General features: G+C 37.2%; 1 protein-coding gene across 2 annotated transcripts; it reads left to right on the forward strand.

The window, feature by feature from the left end:
• The first annotated feature begins 1,977 nt into the window (after positions 1–1,977).
• Positions 1,978–22,857, forward strand: ptena (phosphatase and tensin homolog A). Of its 2 annotated transcripts, XM_051869347.1 has the most exons (10): positions 1,978–2,840; positions 9,239–9,323; positions 9,532–9,576; positions 9,662–9,705; positions 13,604–13,842; positions 13,988–14,129; positions 14,797–14,865; positions 18,286–18,452; positions 18,839–19,162; positions 21,734–22,857. In XM_051869347.1, the coding sequence occupies exons 1-10, from the start codon at positions 2,756–2,758 to the stop codon at positions 21,917–21,919; spliced, it is 1,386 nt and encodes a 461-aa protein (XP_051725307.1). In that variant the 5' UTR covers positions 1,978–2,755; the 3' UTR covers positions 21,920–22,857. The 2 variants fall into 2 exon arrangements, with proteins under 2 accessions (XP_051725307.1, XP_051725308.1); XM_051869348.1 differs by lacking the exon at positions 14,797–14,865 and having other exon boundaries at positions 1,981–2,840.
• Positions 22,858–23,195: the final 338 nt, after the last annotated feature.

A 23,195-nucleotide genomic window follows, 5' to 3' on the forward strand; every position in this document is an offset into this window, starting at 1 on the left:
CTTAGGGACTAGGGCTGTGAGTGTGTTCCGCAAGACCCTGGGCATTCCCAAATGGATTTAGAGGATTCCCAATTAGACTTAGTGTGGATGAGAGCATTATATCCAATATGTTCTAGGTAACCCTATTTAAATCTGCTAGTTGCAGTGTTGTGCAATCCTGAAAAGGTTACAGTGAGTATGTACAGGATGTGTGCCATGGATTTTCCCAGAGAACAAGCATCTATAAAATAAGCCGCTAGAGGCAGGGAGACCTACTTTGGGTTAAGGACACGCTCACCCATTTCCCTAAATCTAGTGCCTTGTGTTAATACAGTGTTTCCCAAACCTTGTTTCTGAAGCCTCCCAAACACATTTTGGATGTCCCCCTTACCCATTTTGAAATGCTGACAAGTAGCTTAGTTGAATCAAGTATGTTTGATTAGAGAGACTGTGTACTGTTGGAAGTGTTCAGGGTTGTGAAACACTGTGTTAATAAAAGGTTTTTAGCATCTGAGTGCAGAGTGGGTTTAAAGACCCCTGAAATTGTATATCATTTATTTCATATTGAAACAAGAAGGTTAGGTGGTATGTAGAATACTACCATACTAATTTTACTATTTCTGACACATGATTTTACATATTATGTTTTTGTGTGAAATGTTTTTTAATATAGTTTTACTTAACAATAATAACCCTGCTTTAAATACTAGTTTGCTATTCTGAATTCAGCTACTGTAAACATGTATTTTATAGGTGAATTTGGTCAGCATTTAGGCTTTCACTATACATGGCCTCAAAAACCCACAAAACGGTTATTTTAATTTCATAGGGTCTTTAACTTGTTAATCTAATGACCTATTTTGTTCCTTTATTCTTCAAGGTTCTCAGATGTTGCTTAACTTTTTTTTTTATAATAAATGCGAAAGTAGAAGGATGAGTGAATAAGTGTCGTTACTAATTAAACATCGAGGAATACTAGTGTGGTTCTTGTGTTTATGGCCTAAAATAGGTGGCGCAAGGTCAATTATGACTGTGTCAATGCTTTAACCAGTTCTTATGGCCTGACCCTATGCGCCTAAAAAAATCTCCATCAGAAATAAATAGTTAAATGAAAAACTTAGTGTTTTGCCACTTCCCTCAGGTTATTTTTGAGTATCTATAAATATATTCATACATTCACTATATTACTAGAAACTTAATATTAGAAGTATATAGGTGAAAAAATCTTAAATATAATTTTCAAGGTATCAAATGCATGAACTGGCATACAGAAATCAAAAAGTTGATAAGTTACCCTTGTATTTCTGAAAATGCTGCTGAAGATGTTTAATGTGGTAGTTTTTTGGTTGTAAGTTGGCCTACTAACTCTAATGCACCAGGGGTATTATAGATGCAGGAAACCCCACCCAGGCTCTCTGTCAACCCAGGGAGTCAGAAACCATGATATAAAAAGCTAGATCTTCTCAATAACAATTTTTAATAACTTAGAACCATTAACATCACTACATACTATATGTTGATTAACAATTGCATATAAACAATAATTCTAGCAACACTTGATTATCAGATCATTAGTTCAGTGGTTCTGCCAGGGGGCCTCAAGATCACTAAAATGTCGTTTTAATAAATTAATTTTAAAAGTGTGATTTCTAGACCTGGTAAAGTCATGTAAATCTTCCCCATGGGGCCTCTGGAGTACTTCCAGAGACCCTCGACCCCCACAGACTCCGCTGTAAAAATCATCCACGAAAATATAGGTTACTCACTCTATTGGATGTATGTGGGGGTGAGACCAGCACTCTGCAAGGAACGAAACAATGTACCGACACCGTGCGCGCACGTGACCGCTCTAACAGGGAGAAGCACTGCGTACATCCTCACATTCATATCTTTCCGCCCTTCAAAGTGAATGTCGCTTTATTACTATCGCGTTTTGGAAATCACCTAATTTTCCTTCCACACAGCGTGTGGTACATGTTTAATTTTTTCCTTAGCTGATATTTTTTCAAGCGACTGTTCGGGTCGCTTTTATAAAACACTAAATGGCACGCGTCCGCGCACTATTTCTGCTGTTGGCGGTAGGATATGTTTTTTTCTCTGGTTAAACGTGCCGGGTCTACGTTCTTTTTTCCTCAGTGGGAAGCCATGATGGCAGTTTGAGAGAGGAGCTGCGGAGCACCCTGAGGAGAGATGAGTCCCGCCGATAAACCGCACATCTTCACGCTTCTACAACGGCTACCGTCGCATATCTAACACACAGTTCAGGTGGAGACTGTCAGTTGTCATTTTTCACGGAACCAACTTGGCCATCCAGCGACGACGATGATCATTCGTTAGGAGGGTTTTGGGGAGGGGGGGTTTAGCTGTGGTGGCTAGCGGGCGATGCTAGTCGGGGAAGGCTCGCAAGTGTGTTTTCTTCGCGCGGAGATGGAGAGGATTCGCTCCTCTCTCTGGACCTGATCACGGCGCGCGCGCCGGACACACAGACTTCTGTTTTATTGTTGTTGTTATTATATCGGATGCGTTCCGGCTTGACCGGGCCGCGGGATCGGAGGACCTTTTCAGCAGCTCGGAGGACTGAGCGATCGGGACCGGGAGAGTCGGGCCTGCTGCGCCGGAGCGGATAGAGGCCCGTCTGCGAGAGACCCACCGAGCCAGCCCGCGCGCGCACATATACACAGTCAAGGGTGAGAGAGGCACAGAACCATCCCGAACAAATATAACCCCCTTTCTAACAATAAACCGGAATAAAACTGAAGTGTTTTGAACTGCTGTCATGGCAATGACTGCAAAAATTAAAGAAATAGTCAGTCGGAATAAGAGGAGGTACCAGGAGGATGGCTTCGATTTGGACCTTACATGTATCCTTACTCATATATTTCCTGTCTAAACTACTTTTTGTATTATTATTTTCTACATTTTGTGGTGCGTGTGTGTGTTATATCTTGTAAACGTCAAGTTTTAGTGAGAATGATGGGTATGCTTTCTCAGTATAACTTCCTTTTTTAATGTCTTTCTTTGTTTAATGTCTTATATGTTAGGCAAATCCTTTTAAAAATGCTTGGTCATGACGCTCTTGATCATGAAATATTGTTTTAACCTCTCTTGTGGGATACCCATGGTCAGATCACTTCTTTGACAGCTACATGGCTGTAATGGCAGACAGTCTCTTTCCAGATTGCCAATATTACATACAGTATAGGATGCTCTCTTATTTTGTTGAATAGTAGTGTGTTTTGCTGTTTGACAGCTCCTATATGTGCTTGGCACAACAATGACATCAGTTTGCTGAAGAGATTGCTCAAATCAGTGTGTATTGACAAATCTGTGATTTCTTCTACAGGCTAATGACAGTACTATTGATCATGTAAAGACATGAAAGGTCTATTCAGTGAACATAATGCAGTGTGGAGGGTGTTCTAACCTTGCTATTCTTTGCTATATTTGAATCAATTGATTTCCATACACACTTGTGGAGAGAAGTTTGGTTACCCGGGATTCCATGGAAGGCCTGACTTGATCCATTTTACAAGAAAATGTCAAACATCTTTAGCCTATCAAAAAGGTAATTAATCATATGTTCAGGTCGGCATGGAACACGCTTCGTCATTAAGTCCAAATGCTGTGGGCAATGATAAATGACAATCATGATTCTGACGTCTAAAACATTTTATTTATTATTTAGTGGTTGACTGATATCGGCCATTAAAAAACCCATGATTAGAGAGCGCTTACAATCAACAAAGCTATCAGTTCTATTAGGAACTGATAAAATAAAAAACTGACTTTAAAAATGTTCAGATATCTGCTGATTAATCAGCTTGGCCTAAATGTTGTTCTTTCATTAATCCACCACAAAACGGAAGCAATATTTTTATTTTCCAATGCATTTACATGGACAATAAAAAAAGAAGGTGGAAATTCCCTTTTGGTTTTGAACTCATCATGGCTGTTAAAAGAATTATGACAGATCTCCATTTGCTTTCAGCATTTAGACCTCTTCCTCATTTTCATCTGGCTGATATCAGGCGGCCTTTTGTTTGACCAATTTGGCCCCTGCGTGCAAGCACCTTTGGTGCAGGAGAATTAAGGTGAAGTGTGAGGTCCTAACTTTCATGATCTGCAGAGAGAAGCAGATGTGATCTCGTACAGTTTTTGTGCAGAAAGCGGTTGGAGTTTGCTGCTAAGTCTTGTAGATTTGAGGAAGTATGGCAGGTCAGGTGTTTGACAGTAAATGGCCTACTGTCGTTTTAGAATGGAACAAGATGTTAAGTATTAGAGTAACCTATCTATCAGATCCATAAATGAGGTTGAATCCTAACTTTTTGGTGTTTTCTAAATAATTAAGAATTCCAGCTTGTCACTATTAAAGTCTGTGATGGTCTTGGTTGTCCAGCATAGCCTTTTCATTGCTGCAGTAAATCTCGCCTCTGATTCTGAAAAGCTACACCACTGGTGTACTGAGCATGCTGGGAAAGGTCAAATGTCATACAAGCTGTCTGAGCTGCAGAGTTTAACGCCTTAGTCTGCTCATCAGCGACATTAAATTAGTGTATTCTCTGTTGCTGATTTAAACATTTGTTTTGAAAAGTCACAGCGTCACTTCATTTGCTTTTGCTTGCTTTCTGAGATTTTTTTTTTTTATTCTTTGTGTGGTTGAAGTGTCATGTCAGAATTCTTGCATGCTGCTATGCTCAGAAAGGGTGGGGAGGGTGTTTTAGCATTCTGGGTGTAAATGGTTTACATGTCAAACCACTAGCTGTAACAGTGTGACTCTGTACTTGGCTGACATTGAGATATTGCTTAGCAGCTGATGAGGGAGAAGGATGCAATGCAGATGCCTTGTTTTTCTGTCTGTGGTCTGCTATGCATTACTTACACATGATAAACATGCCTTGATGGACGTTTCATTCACACTGATGCTCCATCTTTACTTTTCATAAAATATATATTTTTATATATATATATATATATATATAATGTATATATATATATATGTATATATATATGTATATATATATATATATATGTATATATGTGTGTGTGTATAACATTGGTTAATATTGGATATTTAAATGTTTGTTTTTTGCATTTGAAATGATTGATGGTATACATTATATACAGTTTTAATATCAGCCATTGATTGGTCATTGGGCATAAAATTAAAATAATAATCAGTGCATCCTGTGCATACTTTTGTCCTGCCCGTGAGCATCATTTTGCTCAGTGACATGAAGCTGTGGATTCCACATTTTTTCAGAAGTGTTGTCAAGGCTTGTGAAACATGGGCATCTGATGTAGTTACTGATTTGACAGAATCAGGTTGTTTGCAAGAAGTTTGATTATTGGTTTTGTTTTCAGAGGGGTGTAAATTCTCACAACTGTGCTTTGAGAGTCCTTGGAAATGCTTTGCTCACCATCTGTCTTATTATTAAGTGCGATTACGTTAAAAACATGCCATTTTCCTTTCCACGTACACATACAGTACAATACAGTGCAAATTCAGCCACCTTTCTCTTTCTTTTTTTTGGGTCTATTATGGTTTGTCCAGTCTGTTGGTTGTGAACACCAGCTATTTTAGTGCTTTAGATTTATTTAACATTAGTTATGATATATGAGTCGCTAACCGTTTTAAGGAATTGGGCTAAAAATAAGCATGACTCATCCAATTATAAAGCTTCTGGCTTTCTATTCTGACAGTGTACAACAGGAAACGAGCAGAACCGAGAAGCCCTGCTTCTCTCCCTCTTTCTCAGCCGTGTTGAGGTGTGAACCTCCCCCGGAGTCTGCACACATCATGGGAGTAAGAGCACAAGTAGAAATGCCTGCAGATGCACAGTGAGCAAGGGAAGTGAGAAACGAAAGAATGGACATGAGTGAGGTCCTGTAAGAAGACTGCATTGTCTTGCAGTGTTAAAAAAAATAAAAATAAAAAAATAAATAAATAAAAAAACACAAATAAGCGGAGCAATTCCAATAGGGTCCTCGCACCACCGGTGCTCGGGCCCTAAAAAAGCTGCATTATTAAGTATCGGAGTTGCATTTGAGCTAGGGCTGCATGATTGACAAAAATCATAGTTGTCGATTATTCCCTTGAAATTGTATTTGCGATTATTAATAACGATTATCACAATTTACATTAAATGATGTTTTGAATAGCTTTATACCATTGTTTGAAGCATCTGCATGCCATATTTTTATATGAAAATAAACAAGCTGAAAACACACTTCCTGAAGCAGGAAGTTTTTTCTATAGCATTAAGCCTCAAATGTCAACTAAACATTGGTTTGGTTTCTTCTTTAAAAAAAAAAAAAAAAAGTAAAAATATGCATGGTATTATAATGTTATACTAAAACTAAAATTAAAACAATGGAAAAAAAACCCTTAACCTGTAGAAAGAAAGAAAAAAAAAACACATCTTGGGGGCCGTTCACATATCGCGGTTAAAAATGCGTGGAAAGTGCTCGGGAGCTTGTGTTCCTGCGGCGTGTGTTGTTGCCATGCAACCATGAACTGCGCTCTCCACAACGACAAGGAAGTTAAGCAAAGGATAAATTAAATCCTAGCCCTTGCATTAGCTTTACTACTAGATATATTTATGGAGATGAGATATAAAAACCACCCTGTACATAGGGTTGGGTATCAAGAACCGGTTCCAATTTTCAAAGAACCTGGTATTCGATACGATGCGCGCATTTAGATTGTTTATTGATTCCTGACATTTTTCAGTCATTCTCGCACGGTGAACAGCAGTTGTATCTATCTGCTAGGACCTGCGACAAGGACCTTATCTCATCACGCTCATACGCAGTTCATTACAATCGCACTGACTTTTGCTTCAACACGGCATTAATCTGAAGGAATGCACCATGTTTGGGGCCGTTCACATGTCGCATCTGAAAACGTGTGGAAAGCGCGGCCACACCACTTTCTCCTCCTTTCCAAAGCGCTTTCGCTCCCGTGGCGTCTGTCGTTGCTATGCAACCATGAACTGCGCTCTGCAAGATGATGAGGAAGTATCAAGGATTAATTGATTTCTAGCCCTTGCATTAGCTTTACTAGATATATTTATGGAGATGAGAAATAAAACCTGGCTGAGCTTTTGATGTTACGGAAAGGCCGAAGCTGATCGGTTGGTTCTTGTCACATGACCTGTGGTTCGCTTGAGGCATTCTGAAAAGCATATAGGCGCGTCTGGAAACATTTTAAATAATGCGCCTACATAATAACGAACTTGCGCGTGCAAAAGACGCGATATGTGAACCCAGCCGCGAGTCCTAAAGCACTAGATACAGCTAATATTAGCAATAGCAGCGTCTCACACTCGGGTACAAAAACAGTTACAGACTACTGGTTATAGCCTAAATGTGGCAAGAATAAAAGGTAAAAACATTATTTTCTCTCCAGAAAAAAAATAAATATTGGAATCGGAATCGAGAATCGATAAGAACCGGATTCGATAAGCAGAATCAGAATCGTTAAAATTAAAACGATACCCAACCCTACCTGTACAGCTATGATCAGCTGTTCGGCTGAACTTTTTAGGTGTTTTGTTACGGAAAGGCCGAAGCTGATCGGTTGGTTCTTGTCACATGAGCTGCGGTGCGCTTGCGGCATTCTGAAAAGTTGAGAATTTTTTTATCTCGATGCGCCTGGGAAAACGCACCGCATGTGTGTTGCTTCCATTATGAGCGCGGCTACCGCGCACCTACATTGTAAATAACGAATTTGCGCGCATAAAAGACACGATATGTGAACGGCCCTTTAAGCAGAATAATATAAGTGGACATTTTTTTTTTTTTTGTGGCATCCATTAGGGCTGGGTAAAAAAATATTGATTTCTCAATTTTAATCGATTCTCATTTTTATTAAATCCCAAGAATCGATTAATCTAGTCTGTTTTCAGTTGATGAATGAATAGACTACGTTGTAGCACTCTTCCCATCTAATAAATGGCAATAAGCTTTGTGTTTGTTACTTTTGATATGAAACAAAGTCTCAGATTTAAAATTCTGTCCATTTTATTACGAAATTCAAAAAATAACCGTTTTGGCGCTGTTTGATGTGTCGAGACCGATGGCTGTAGCCTCAGATCAAGAGAGGCGGCAACGCGAAGCGCACGTGAACTGATCATCTTCTCCACTTTAATACCAGTTACAGCGCGAAATAAACATGAATGAACACCCAAAGGTATGTTCAAAGATACAGTACAACTTACCGAAATCTGTATCATGTCTTGTGTAATAGCTCAATCAGTGATTCAAATGCGAAAGACGTAAATAAAACAGCTTGTAAGCAATGTCACGTAACGTCAAATTTACCTCAGAAACCAAATTCAGTGACTATAATTACATAATTGTAAAGTTAGTATTTTAACTTTATTATAAAAACTTCCTTAACTTCCACTAATTTAAGTGTTTGTATACAAATCAGTTAATTTTAACCTTCAATATTATAGTAATGTAGAACTGATTCCCATGTATTGTTTACAGCATTAGTTGAGAGATTTTTTTCCTTGAGAAAATTTGCCATGTACTGTTCCTTTTTTATATATATATATATATAATATATATATATATATATATATATATATATATAATTTTTTTTATCCAAAATAATCGATATTGAATCGAATCTAATTGCAAGCTTGTGAATCGAAATCGAATTGAATTTTGAAGTTTGTGTCAATACCCAGCCCTAGCATCCATTGTAATCACGATAGAAATTTGATTAATTGTGCAGCCCTAATTTGAGCGCAGTGGCTGCTTGGTCACCCTTGACCTGGTTGGTCTAGATCAGGATTGTGAAACTGTTTGACCTGTTTTGTGTAGGTGGAAAGTGCAGACACTCCTGTGCCTACAGTCTGACGCTTTGCTAAAAGGTCAACTTCCAGTGATGATGGTGAGAGTGTGACATTTACATTATACAGACAGCTGAGCTTTTGTATCACAGGTTTTGCCTTTTTCTCCTTGTTGATTTTGAAGTCTTTGGTAAGGTACAGGTCATGGGAACAACGGACTGACTGCATGATTACTGCAATTTTAACAGACATGTAATGACACTCTGGGGAATCTGTCCAAATAAGCAATACTGTTGCTTGTTTATGTTGCTGCATGTATGTATTGACATTTTTAATGTTCATGTTGTTTTGCATGTGGTCACTTCCGGATAAATTATTCTTTGTGAGCACTGAACTTCAGACTTATGAAGTGATGTGCAGTCTGTGTATGTCCTTATTTTTCTTAACAAGCATATCAGATATATATCCCAATATAATTGCTATGGGCTTTCCCGCTGAAAGGTTGGAGGGAGTCTACCGCAATAACATCGATGATGTTGTTAGGTAAGTCCAATTGAAAACACCTAAAAAGCTTTAACTTTTTTTTTCCTCTTTGTCTCTTTTCTTACTGTATGTTTGACGAATCAAGTGTTTTTATAAGTTAGAATTAAACATCTAAATCACAGCCTCTAAATTGTTTTATCTGATTGCTTTTTGGAAAAAAAAAAAAGTGATATTTCAGTCTTTCTCATGATGATGTTTTTCCTTCCAGGTTTCTTGACTCAAAGCATAAGAACCATTATAAAATTTATAACCTGTAAGTATTTAGTTATATTTGAAGACATTACAGATAAATGTTTATTGTAAGAAAATTGGGTAAACTTTTGTGCTTTTCTTACCAGATGTGCTGAACGACACTACGACGCATCCAAATTCAACTGTAGGGGTGAGTACATCTACTTCCATTTTAAAATATTAAAGTGTTTTTTTTTGTTTTGTTTTTGTTTTTTGGTGCTTGTAGGGTTTTTTTTTTTTTTTTTTGTCTGTGTGTGTGAAATGTGTGATGACATGAGTACTTTCCCATTATACCTCTTCTACTATACTTAAATAAAAGACAAATGGAAGTGACTGAGTTTGATTTTAAGACTAGAATACGCTAGAAACGCTACACAGCATTTGCTCAGATTTGCAGTCTGGAGGAGTCATAGTTCAGAAAGTCATAATCATATGACATCCACAGATGTGATTATGATACAAAACTTCAGAAAGAGATGAGGGGCAGCACATGATAACATCTAAACCAATGTTTCTCAACTGGTGGGTCATGACCCAAAAGTGGGTCGCAATAGTTTTGAGTGAGTTGCAGAGTGTGCAGTCAAAGAAGCAACAACAAACGTAATTCTGTGTTTATTTTTTCTGACGTGAGACATTTACTTTGAAAGATATGCGTGAAAGCTGTTGACACTTCTGTCAGAGATGCAGTTTAAGTAAAGAGTGCCTGAGAAAAACACGTTGTCCTGATTCAGTATCTGCAGTTAGATGAAATGTTGTCAGGCTGTATTGTCAGTGTCATTATTCTAATGTTATTTTTGTAACTTGTTACTTCTCGCCTCAGAAAAACTAACTTTCCTGTCCTGTCAGTACTGTGATCATAGCACACACTCTTCAATTGCACGTGCAAATGCGGCGGCACGTGCTGTATATCACTTTATAATAAACAAAGACAAATTATGAGCATGCAACGTTGTAATATTGTCAATTAGTAAGTCATGAGATTACCAAAAAGTACCAATAAATTATGTAACTGGTATGTTGTGTGTTGGCTGGGAAGGATTTGCATGCAGGTATGATATTTCCATATTTCCAACAGTTCATGTTGGTATTTGTGTTTATCATGGTAACTGTAGTTTCCATAACCCCAAAATGCTACTTTTTTTCTTTTTCTCTTGTTATTTTGTTATATATTTAAATTAGGGATGCACCAATGTATTGGCCGCCGATATTTATTGGCCGATTTTTGCTCAATTTGCAACCATCGGCATATCGGCTGTAGCAGGAAAAAGGCCGATATAACAAACCGATGGTTTATTAATTAACTGAGTGAAGGCACTGAGCTTTATAATGACTGTTGCGTAATCCTAGGGCTGCTGTCTGCGCTTTAATGTTAATCAAATAACAAAAGATCACACACTATTCTTGACTAAATAACTTCTGTAACTTTCATAAGTGTAGCGGACCCCATCCGAATGATGACCAAACCTTTACTGATGTTTTATTAAGTTTATTGCGTCCGTTTTCACTCCAAACAAATCACCACAAAAGCTAAACAATACAGAGCAAAAGAAATGCGCATTAAACTCTCTCTCTCTCCATTGCATTATCATCAGCATACAGCGAATTATTCAAAACACTTATTACAACTAACAGTTAACAAATACATACAGATCTTATGCCTTTTCGGGGGATGCTTAATAAACGGACAAACTTTAAATCTGCAAAATAACTCTGAAGAACTGCGTGCTCTCCTCAGACCGTAGACGAGAACACCCGTCAAAATAAGAGTCCAGCCTTAGTAAAGGAGATAGTGCAGATCTAATACATATTTAAACTTACAAAAAAATATTAAAATGTATACAAAAACAAATTAGAAGATTAATCACAATAAAGTCTGTTACAATAAAGGATTAATATGTTTATAATTTATACAGTGAAGAATATGCAGTGCTATTTTACATTTGTTTACTTTATTTCTGTACCTGAAAACTATTAAACCTACCTAAAAAGCACTGTTTATTTCATATATATCTTTGTTCTGTTGTTTTTATGTAGGCCTGATCCAATTAAATGGATCCAATCGATGTTCATTAGAAATTATTTGATGATGCAGCAATAAACCTGCTAGTATATTTTAATGCAGGTGTTTTTGAACTTTATTTAAAACATGATCAAAATGTCATCAAATATTTTGATGACAATTTCAAATAAGAGAGGAAACAAATATCGGTATCGGCCAATAATTGTTTGTTAATATCGGTATCGGCCCCAAAAAATCATATCGGTCTGTGGTGCCTCATACTAAATTACTAACTTTATTGTATTAACAAAAACTAATTTAAAAAAAAAAACAAAAAAAAAAACAACAACAACTAAAAACTAAAAAATACAATTGGATCGTGGCTTAATGACCATGGGAAAATGTGGGTCCCATGGCCAAGCCAGTTGAGAACCACTGGTCTAAACAATTGTTTTAAGTCCACAGTTGAACAGCAGTCATCACACATTATATGAACTGATTTTAAAGTCTGCCGCAGTTGGGATGGTTCATTATTAAGGGGAAGTCATTAGGCAGCTTTGGTTGCTAGTAATGATTGTTTTGTGGTCTGTGCTGATTACATGCTGTGACTTGAGGTGTGACAAAAACACTTGGTGTTTTTGAAACCTGAAATATTGAAAATAAGTTTGTTTTTTTTATATATATATATGTATTGAATTTCGTAAGCTATTCTGCTGTTTATTTAAAACACAGAAAGCAACTCTTTTGATGTCTGTTTTATAGGGCCGGGTAAAAAAAAAAATTAATTTGTTAAGTTTAATCGAATCTCATTTTTATGAATCAATATCAATTCCGATATCAATAATCGATCTTTTAGTCTATCCTGTTGTCAAGTCTCAGAGTTCAAATTCTGTTCCTACATAATTGAAACAGTAAATACAGTTGCGCTCTTTAATGTGGCGTGACAGATCGCTGTAGCCACCTCAGATCGAAGCGGCACCATGGAGCGCGAGCGAACTAATTATCATTAGTGTTTCAACTGCGGAGACGTCAATAAAACAGCTTGTAAACAATGTCACATAATGGTACATTTACCTCAGAAAAGCCATTCAGTGACCATAAACTCATTAGTCAGCGAGAAAAATGAACTTTTTTTTTTTTATGACAGCCACCATTTAAAATGTTTATATTTCAAAAAATGATTTGTAGTAGAAACATAATTATCTAATTATAAAGTTAGTATTATAACTTTATTATTATAAAAACTTCCTTTGTGTGTAATTTAAGGGTTTGTTTACAAAAGTTCATTTTAGCTTTCAATATTATAGTAATGTAGTACCAACTGACTCCCTGTATAGTTTACAGCATTAGTTGAGAGATTTTTCTTTTCCTTGAAAATTTGCCATCTACTGTACCTGATACATATCTAAAATAATCGAAATTGAATTGAATCATACAATTTGTGTCAAATCCCAGTTTTAGTTACTGGTTAGGGCTGTCATGTAATCAGATTTTCACTACAGATTATCATGGCCAAAAGAATTTATGGTAACAATAGTATTGTGATATCTTTTTTTTTTTTTTTTTTGCCAATGAATGAATTACACTCAAATGCGAGTGAAGGGAGGCTTAAAAAAGCGTACAAAAGAACTGTTCAAAAGAACTGTTAATCGGCACTTCCTGCAGAACCGGGTGTCTAACATTGCGTCTTTTTTTTTTACGGAATCCAAAAAACTCCTACAGTAGTGAGCAAACTTTTTTTTTTTCTTGCTTCCGCCTGCAGCAGTAGTAGCTATACGCTGGTCAAATAGTACTTTGTTTGGGTGTCAACCTTATACTGTTACTGGCCCTGGATTATTTACCATATTATCTCATGTTTATTATTAACATGATATCAATATTTAATGATATCAGTACTGGAATAATGCGACACCTATTACTGACATATGTTTTAGATGGTTTTGCACCTCTCGGGTGAAGATTGTGATCATAACCCAACATTCTCATTCCTGTCCTCTTCTGAAGGACTATAAAGGTGATTCTGGAATCTGAAATCTTTTTGTGTCTTCAGTGGCACAATATCCCTTCGAGGACCACAACCCGCCACAGTTGGAGTTAATTAAGCCCTTCTGCGAGGATCTCGACCAGTGGCTGTCTGAGGACGAGAACCATGTGGCGGCCATCCACTGCAAGGCAGGCAAAGGTCGCACAGGGGTCATGATATGCGCCTACCTGTTGCATCGCAGGAAGTTTTCAGAGGCACAAGAGGCACTGGACTTTTATGGGGAAGTCAGGACCAGGGATAAAAAGGTACAATGCTCTTTAGTTCTGCATTCTATTTTCACTCTGGAACTGCTGTTGATGAGTTATCAGAGCTAGTTTGCATTTCCGAGTTTTAACAGATAACAAAAAGTTTTTCTGTGGACGTACTGAGCTTTTTTTTTTTCTTTTTCAGGGGGTGACCATTCCTAGCCAGCGCAGGTATGTGTATTACTACAGCTACCTGCTGAAGAACAAGCTGGAATATAAACCCGTTGCTCTCCTCTTCCATAAAATGGTTTTCCAGACTCTACCCATGTTCAGTGGTGGCACATGCCGTAAGTCTTACTCTCCTTTAACCTTTTTAAAATGACATCGCTTTTTTGAACGCTGAGATGTTTTGAAAGAGTTTGGTGTAACTGACGTTGGTTATGCTGTCATGGGTTGTGGTCACACTCACAAGGAGCTGCTGCTGTTTGTCATTTTAACCCTGTACCACATCTTTTGACTCTGTCTTTAACACTCTAACACTCATGGGTATGTTGTCTTTCTCTGTTCCTGTTTTCTTTTCTTTAAAAATTTCCACTGAGAACTGTTTCGACATATCAGCTCCTGCCACCCACCACAGTCTCACATATAATGACATCACAGATCGTGCCCTCTGTCATCTCCTCCCCCTATTCATACATAGTATGCTAGTTCATGTTTTGTTCACGTTCGTGGACTTATGCGCCACAGCCAAGCTGAACGCCAACCCGAACTGCACCCTACATTACTGCCATTTTCGGGAAGTTCTTCATTTTTTTAAATTGGAATTAAAAGTGCAGAGTCAGTTTCAGAACTCCCATGATTCAGAGGTAGATTCCAGAGTTCCAGACGTGTGTGTGTGTGTGTGTGTGCGTGTGTATAGAGATGGCTGTTTTGACAAGGCCAGTGTGGTGCAGCTGAGCTCTTGGTCAGGCTGATGGTGTTTTTTTTTTTTTAACTTCCTTCTCTCTCTCTAAGGGGACAATACTGTTAAAAACAGGAGTGAGGTGAATCCCCAGGGCTTCAAGAAAGGCAGCTGGCACTGGGGTAAAACGGCATTACTTCACTACTACTATTAAGAGAAGCATCTTCAAATGTCAGACAGGCCCTGCCCTGTGCAGCATTCAGTACAGTTCAGTATAGCTTTTATTGCTCTAGTCTCTTTCAGGCAGGAGCCTAGAAACATGAAGTAGAGAGAAGTCCTAAATATTTGATCTTCTCTAAAAAAAACCATAGATATGTGCTCTTTTCATCAAGAACAAAAGCAATAGCAATTTAACTATAATGATAGAATTATAAATGAATCAAGTTACTCTGAATAAATTTGTTGTGCATTAGGTGGGCGGTATGACGGTATCATGGTAGGAGTAATTTTATATTGCAGTAAAGAATTAAGTACTACTGGTGAATTAAATACTTTAAAAGAATCAAATGTATTATAGTATAAACAGTTTTAAATATACTAATTAATATATTTAATATTATTATTATTATTATGTGAATTTTCCATATTTATACAGATTTACGTATTTTCTGGCCTGAAAAGTATGACCCACACGAATTGCATAAATCTGTGAATCCGAAAATGATTTTGGTGGGGGGGCGGTATGATGATTAAAATTGCGAAATGGCCTTTGTAATGATGTTCAAGGCACAGGGAAGGAGACGGCGGGAAATGGAGAATGTTAAACATAACTTTAATCATAAAATAAACAAACAACAAAACGAAAGTGAAGCGTTAGCCCCTCACAGATGACTGATGCATATAAACACAATAAAACACCAACATAAATGTCCCAGGCCTGGTCCTCCCTCGTCTTGCACTGGTGTCGCTCCTCTGTGAGACTCGAGACTGGTGTTTAGCTCTCGTGCCACTCTTCTCGCTCCATTCCCGAGGCTCTCGGCCCCACCCTGCTTGCCACAGCCTTAAACAACTCTAAATAAAATTATATATAAATATATATTATTATAATTATAGAAATATAGTCTGACGCGCTGCATGTTTCAGAGGTTCAGTTTCGATCCACAGTAAATGCTACTCTGTTAATGCTGTGTGTTTGAGGTGCTTATAACTTGCATTTGGGAACACAACATGGGCCGTCCATCTTCCAAAATTCATAATGAGAATCGTTCATAAATCTTTCAACAAAGAGAAGCATTAAGGTCTCCCTGCGATTTTCTGCCAAGATAAAAGCTCAGTGGTTTAACATTTGAAAGCAAAGAAATTAAGACATAAATGTTAGTATTGTAATTTTACTGTTCTGTAAAATAAAATGAAATGATTTATAAAAATTAATTATATATTAGTAATACGATAATAGTAATAACAATTTTATTAATACTTTCAGTATAACATATATTGTATTATAATATAATTTATTGTTGTTATTATTATTATTATTATTATTATTATTATTATTAAATAGTCCCTTTTTTTTTTAATCGCTGGGGGTGGGGGGTGTAGTTTTTTTTTTTTTTTTTTTTTTTTTTTTTGTCTTTAACTGACCACGTCTAATTTTTACAATTGAAAACAACTGTTTACTATTATTCCTGTTGTGGAAAGCTGAATTTTCAAGAGCCATTACTCCAGTCATGATTCTTCTGAAAAAATATTCTGATTTGGAAAACATTGTGCTGCTTAATATTTTTATGTAAACTCTGATATTAGGGCTGGGCAGTATGGCTGAAAAATCATATCTCCGTGGATAAAAATATATTCTCTATTTTTAAAAATCCTGCCCAATGTTTTTCTGCAAACAACGTTAAAACAACGTTCATTACATGCAAAAAATAAATAAATAAATAAAATAAAATCAAATTACATTCTAACATTATATCAACAACTTTACAATCTAAAAACAAAAAATCCTTTTTAAAGCAGAAGTTAAATTTATTAAACTAAAAATTAAAATAAATAACGGTAGCACAGACTAGGCCTAAATGTAAACTGGTAAGAGGAACACGCATTAGCTGTGTTTCCATCACCCTGTTTTTTATGCACATTTTGAAGTATCGCATCAGAAACGAGTGATAGAAATGCCAAATTTTGAAAATAAATCCCTTAATTCGCAAAAGTTTTTATGCTTGCCTGAGGTGGTTTTTGACTTGTGCGAAAAAGAGTTAATGCGAATAATGGGAGATGGAAATGCATTTGCGAATATTTTCTGATGTAGCGAACATTTAACTCGCGTGACTATTCGGTTGTTTCCGCTGATGGTGTTTTACGTACTGTTGGTTACTAGTTTACCAATACCATAGGCGGCGATTTGTTTTTGCCGGTGGGTGCCGACACTCCGTCATGTCTTACTCTCCATGCAATTGTGCGCCTGATGATTTCATTACACAAAAGTTATTTCCGTCTCATGAAGAGAAAAACACGGACTGCAAATACATTGAGACTAGCGTGGACTTTTCTTACTCAAACCACTGTCTGCTGCTGCTTCTGATTGCTTTTAGAGGGAAAAGCTGCCCATAACTGCTGGTCTAGGATCAGTTTTCTCCATAATAATAGTATATTGGTTTGGCAAACGATCCAGTGTGTAAGGTTTCTATTTACACTGTGTTAAGCAGCATACGTGCAGCCAATCACAAAGATATCTGTTGATTTCTTGAACTCAATGGCCAATCAGAGGTGTTTAAGTTAGCACTGAACAAAAACTGGTGTTTTGAGCGGCGAGTGGTGCTCGCAAAATCCTTTCATTATAACAAAATAAATTCAGTGTGGACATTATGTAAATAAAAAAATTTATTGTGCAGTCAGCTTTGGTTATTATAACAGAACTTTGTGAGGTCGCGATGAACTAAGATGAGGGACAGCTTTTTAATGATTATAAAGGGAGCGCTCTGTGCACTTTTTATGCCAAATCAAGCATACAGTATGCGCTCGTAATATCAAACTACTGTATATCGATATAAACCGTATTGCCTCATTCTATATAGTTTATAAAAATATATATATTAATATACCGCCAAGCCCTACGTGATACTCTTTTTCTGTAATCTTTGGTTAATAGAAAGTTTAAAAAAAACATTTATTTAATCAATTAAATGCATTCTTGCTGAAAAATATGTAAACATTATATAGAAAAACATACTGTCATACTGCACACCTGGTGTACTTGATTAAAAGAAGAACCTCCCTGTGTTACATGCTGACTGTGCTGGGTGCATGCAGGGGTTGGGCGGCTGGTTATGTGGGGTTCGTTCTTGGATGCATATTCTCTCCCTTTGCATCAACCCTGTTCCTAATCACTGACATGTCTTGACTGATGATGTCAGAGCTGGGGGTGGGGTTATTTCACTCAGTGTGGGCTCCTTGATAATTAACACCTTTCTTTTTTCCTCTTTTCCTCAATACAATGTATTTTTCTTGCCTTTTATTTTCTCTTAAACTTTTGTTTCATTTATTGTATCCACCATTTGATCTCCCCTTTCTCACTCTCCCCATCTCTCTGTTCTATCAAACAGACCCTCAGTTCGTCGTGTATCAGTTGAAGGTAAAGATCCACACGTCAAACCCTGCCCACACGCGGAGAGAAGAGAAGCACATGATCTTTGAGTTCCCTCAGCCTCTTCCAGTTTGTGGCGACATCAAAGTGGAATTCTTCCACAAACAGAGCAAGATGATGAAGAAGGTAAGTTCTTGTGTAAGCTTTGACCTGTGACCTCCTCTCAAAACCATAATCTCGTTGGTACATCATATCGCAGGATCTTGCCCTCGTTACCATGGCTGCAGAGAGACGTTGCTTTCTGGTGGTTTGTGGTTTCCTATTGTTCGTCTTTGGTCTCTGCTTCAGTAGCTACTACATGCTTTTACGTGTGTTCTAAATGTTTTCTTTCTCAATTTCTTTTTTTTCCCTCCCAACAGAGCGTTTCTGTCATGGGCCTGTTTGTGTTTCTGTGCTCTATATAAATGTGTTTATAAGTGCAGTTGTTGGAATGTGTATTTGTGTTTGTAAACACTTGCTATTTATGGCCATCCAATGCCCAAATGTAAACCTTTGCTTGTGTGCGTGCGCAGGATAAAATGTTCCATTTCTGGATAAACACGTTCTTCATCCCGGGTCCCGAAGAAGCTGGGGAGAAAGTGGAGAATGGGTCGGTGGTCAACGACGTGGACAGCCTCTCCTCTCAGAGCCAGAGCTCTCCGGCAGAGAGGGAAAGAGAGAAGGAGAGAGGAAACGCAGTGGGCGGACTTGAAAGAGAAAAGGGCGCAGAAAGGGTAGGAGAGCGAGCGGGAATTGCGGACGGAGATAAAGACTACTTGATTCTTACCTTAACGAAGAACGACTTGGATAAGGCCAATAAGGACAAAGCTAACCGATACTTCTCACCCAACTTCAAGGTGAGGAAACGCTGTTCAACGCTGAATAGTAGATTACTCAAATTAGCTTTATGGCCTAATACAATATGAATGCAAAGCACTCCAACTTCACTTCATTTTGACATTTGCATTATTTCAAACTTACAAGTTATAAAACTCAAAATACATGAATCTGAGTCCCTCCAAAAAAAAAAAAAAAAAAAAAAAAGATGACTGCATTTCACCAGATTTTGAATGAGGAATATATTAAAATATTGCACGCTGAAACTCAAAGGTATTGCTTTAGTTTTCTGCCAAAATAAAGGCTCATAAATTTTAACCAAATTGTGTGAAAGTGAAAACATTGTGACATAAATGTAATATTCTATATATGAATAAAGTTAATAACTCTTTCTGCTGGCAGCAAAACATGACTTAATTTGGAGATTGGAGACAAGATTGCTTGAATATTGCCGCAATATGAGACTGCAGCAGTGTGGGGTTTTAAATGTTTAAATCACATTTCAAAATATGATTTCATGTTTTTGACTAAATTGTGCAACTTCAGTAATTTTGTTTAAAATGATGTACACTTAAAGTCATGTTTTATTTATCATCTTGGGTTTAGGGTGTTGATCACATGACTGGCTAAATATTCTTTATCTCAGTATTTTATCTTTCGTTAAGTGAATCATGGATGACTGCAAATGTTATATATATATATATATATATATATATATATAATATACCCTACCATTCAAAAGTTTGGGGTCAGTAGAGTTTTTATTCAGCAAGGACTGACGATTGTTGATAATCAATTAGCTGGCTGATTATTTCTTCGATTAATTTGGTTTTGACTTTTTGTTTTTTGTTTGACACAACACACTATTCCACATCCTGCCCAATGTTGTCCTTAAAACAAACGTGCCAACTGCTATAAAAACAAAAAATGGTGAATATAGGCTTATCTATAGCAAAAGGACAGTTTAAATCCCTACATTAAAAATGAAGATAATAAAGAAAAATAAAACACAAACTCCATGTTAACAAATAAGAGGAACACACACATTCACTCTGGACATAGTAACCTGTTACTGTTAGAAATGTCTTACATTTATATTCAGTTACTTGCAGTTATCCCTTTACAGTTACCACTTTCCATAAAATACTTGAATTCCATGTTGACTTCAAACCTAAATTTAACGTCCAACAACAGGTATTTCAGCAAAATGAATATTTTTTTTTTTGGTGCTAAATATTAATTCTACCCCTCTCTAATGTGTCCCGTCTGTTTGACGCACATGTGTGCGCCGGCGTTCATTCAGTAAAGTTTAACGCAGACTTGTCAGGACGAGCCTTCATGGAAATACTCGTGTGAATTTGTAACGCTTACAGATAAGGATATGACCATAAAATGAAAGTTTTGCACTGAGGATACATATCACTTATTAAACAGCACACACATCTGTCAAAGCGCCTGACAGGGCAAGCCGCATGTTAAACATTACGCTAATGCATTAGCTTAAAGCTTACAATAAGAAATTCTCATGTTTTGTGCAGCTTGGATCATGTACCTTTCCAGCAGCAGCTCACTCCACAATTTTTTGATACATTTTGTCCATAGAATTTAGGGCTGGGACAATACATTCATTCTCTATTCGCGATACAATGAATCTGGATCAGTCCTGATATTTTTCCCTCTCGAATCAATTCTGAGCTTAGTTTTAACAGCAGATGGTGCTCTTGGCTAGTTTTTAACCACACACTCAAATGCTCAAGAAGAAGACTTCTGGAGAGTGCTCGTGCATTCGGCTAAGTTGTGTATGTGGTTAAATACATTTGCACCTCGACTCAGAATGCTTTTATAACACAAAATTAATGTAAACACAGCCCACTGCAAACACCCCTTGTAAATCGCTTCAACCCTTTCAAACTTTGTGTGTGTAAAGGAACTGGAAGCAAGCAGAGTAACGTTACATGTGTTTCTAAAGCACGTAGTGCCATCTGCTGTTAAAAACTAAGCTCAGAATCTTTTTGAGAGAGAATTGTGATACATTTGGAAAATATCAGAATCATTCCAGATTTATTGTATGATTTTTATCCATTAGTTGTTGCAACGCTAATTTAATGCCATTTCTATTTTAAATTAATGTTGAACTTGATGAAAGGAAAATGAAAAGACAAAAGTTTCATGATCTCTACAAAAATATTAAGCAGCACAACTGTTTTCAACATTGATAATAATTGTTTCTTGTATAGCAAGAGGGATCATGTGACACTGAAGGCTAGAGTAATGGCTGCTGAAAATTCCATCACAGGAATAAAATGCATTTTAAAATATTAAAATAGAAAGTTATTTTAAATTGTACTTTTTTTTTTTTTCTTTTTTTTTTTAACAATTGTTTCTTTAACAATATTGTTGACTATATTTTTGATCCAATAAATGCAGCCATGATGAGCATATGAGACTTCTTTCAACATCATCAAAAATGCTTACAGACCCAAACTTTTATACGGTACAAATGTACAAAAAAATGTACAAAAAAAGTACATTGAATTGTACTCCAGAGGACTCTTATTTATTTCACCCTGTCTTTTGCCCCTCTCTCTCAGGTGAAGTTGTACTTTACCAAGACAGTGGAGGAGCCCTCAAACTCAGAAGCGAGCACTTCAACTTCTGTCACTCCGGATGTGAGTGATAATGAACCAGATCACTACCGGTATTCAGACACCACTGATTCCGACCCGGAAAACGAACCTTTTGATGAGGAACAGCACGCACAGATAACAAAAGTCTGAACACTTTTTGGCATCTGCACACACACACACACACACACACGCACGCACGCACGCACACACACAAACAAATACATGCCGGACAAAAACAAGAAAAACCAACCAACACCAGTGAAATTAAAAAAAGGAGAAAACTTGAAAATAAACTGAAGAGGAAAGGACCCTTCCTCCCCACCCCTCCAACAGCTCGAGGACAGTCATGTCGAACGCCATTGATCATAATGAAGAAAATATCCTGACCAATATATTGTTTTACTTCATTTTGATTGATGAGTTTTGTGTGTGGATAACGACACCATTGCCTGAGGTGGGAGGGAGGGTCCTGTAGCTATTCTGTGTATATAAAATCCCTTTTTTTGTGTCAAAGACGATAAAAATCTAGGCAATCAGGCGAGGAGAGGGGAGGGGAGGGGAGGAGAGGTAGAGCAGACCACATATCTCTCCTTCTCCCTGTCTTCATCCAGGCCAGTGCTGCAATCACCCTCTCCCCCTCTCCCTCGCTCTTCCCCTCCTTACTGTGAATGCTTCTCGTGCTGTCCGCAGGCGCTAAGACCTTTGACCCCTTCCTGCACAGTGTGCTGGTGTACGTAGTCCTTCAGGCTGTTGTACAAAGGCTACGGCATGCCAGCGTTCCTTTTTCCTAGTCTCACAACCCGCCCCGCCCCACTCCCCCTCCCCCCACTGTGTATAACGATAAATTATGCAGAAAAACACGACATCCCATGTAATTGTCGATGTTTTTTTCTTTATTTTTTCTTTTTTATCCTAAGATAATAAAAAATATAATACATGAAAGCGCAGGGAACCAGTGTTTGCAATAATGTTAACACTCAACATTTAAAGGATAAATTGGTGTGCATGTCATTGGAGTCAGTGTCCATGTTTAATAAATGCTATATGATGTGTTTTTATTAAAACAGAAGTGTCAGAACTCTCTTAAACAGTCGTCTGAGATCAATTCACAAAGGTAAATCTGTTTCGAGACTTCAAGCTGTAATTGTTTTTTATTAGTTTTTTTTTTTTATAGAACTTTTAGCGAAGCACAATATATAAGTACCATGTGTTTATTTTTATTTTTTTATTTATCAGTTAGATATTTAGTACATGCTAATTTCTCATATTTTACATTTACATTAGCTGTCATCTAATGCTCGCTTAAGCTTAATTTTTAAAAACAATAATTTCACAACACTTTAAAGGGATAGTTCACCCAAAAATAAAGATTCTGTCATCATTTACTCACCCTCAAGTGGTTCCAAACCTGTATGATTTTCTTTCT

This window comes from Ctenopharyngodon idella, chromosome 17, assembly GCF_019924925.1.
Source record: "Ctenopharyngodon idella isolate HZGC_01 chromosome 17, HZGC01, whole genome shotgun sequence".
Classification (NCBI taxonomy): Eukaryota; Metazoa; Chordata; class Actinopteri; order Cypriniformes; family Xenocyprididae; genus Ctenopharyngodon; species Ctenopharyngodon idella.

Bases quoted from the DNA above. Each gene is read 5' to 3' on its own strand.
- ptena (XM_051869347.1), top strand. From the start codon at position 2,756: ATGGCAATGACTGCAAAAATTAAAGAAATAGTCAGTCGGAATAAGAGG. The intron at 2,841-9,238 runs GTATCCTTACTC...CAAGCATATCAG, and splicing joins CTTCGATTTGGACCTTACAT to ATATATATCCCAATATAATT. The intron at 14,130-14,796 runs GTAAGTCTTACT...TCTCTCTCTAAG, and splicing joins GTTCAGTGGTGGCACATGCC to GGGACAATACTGTTAAAAAC.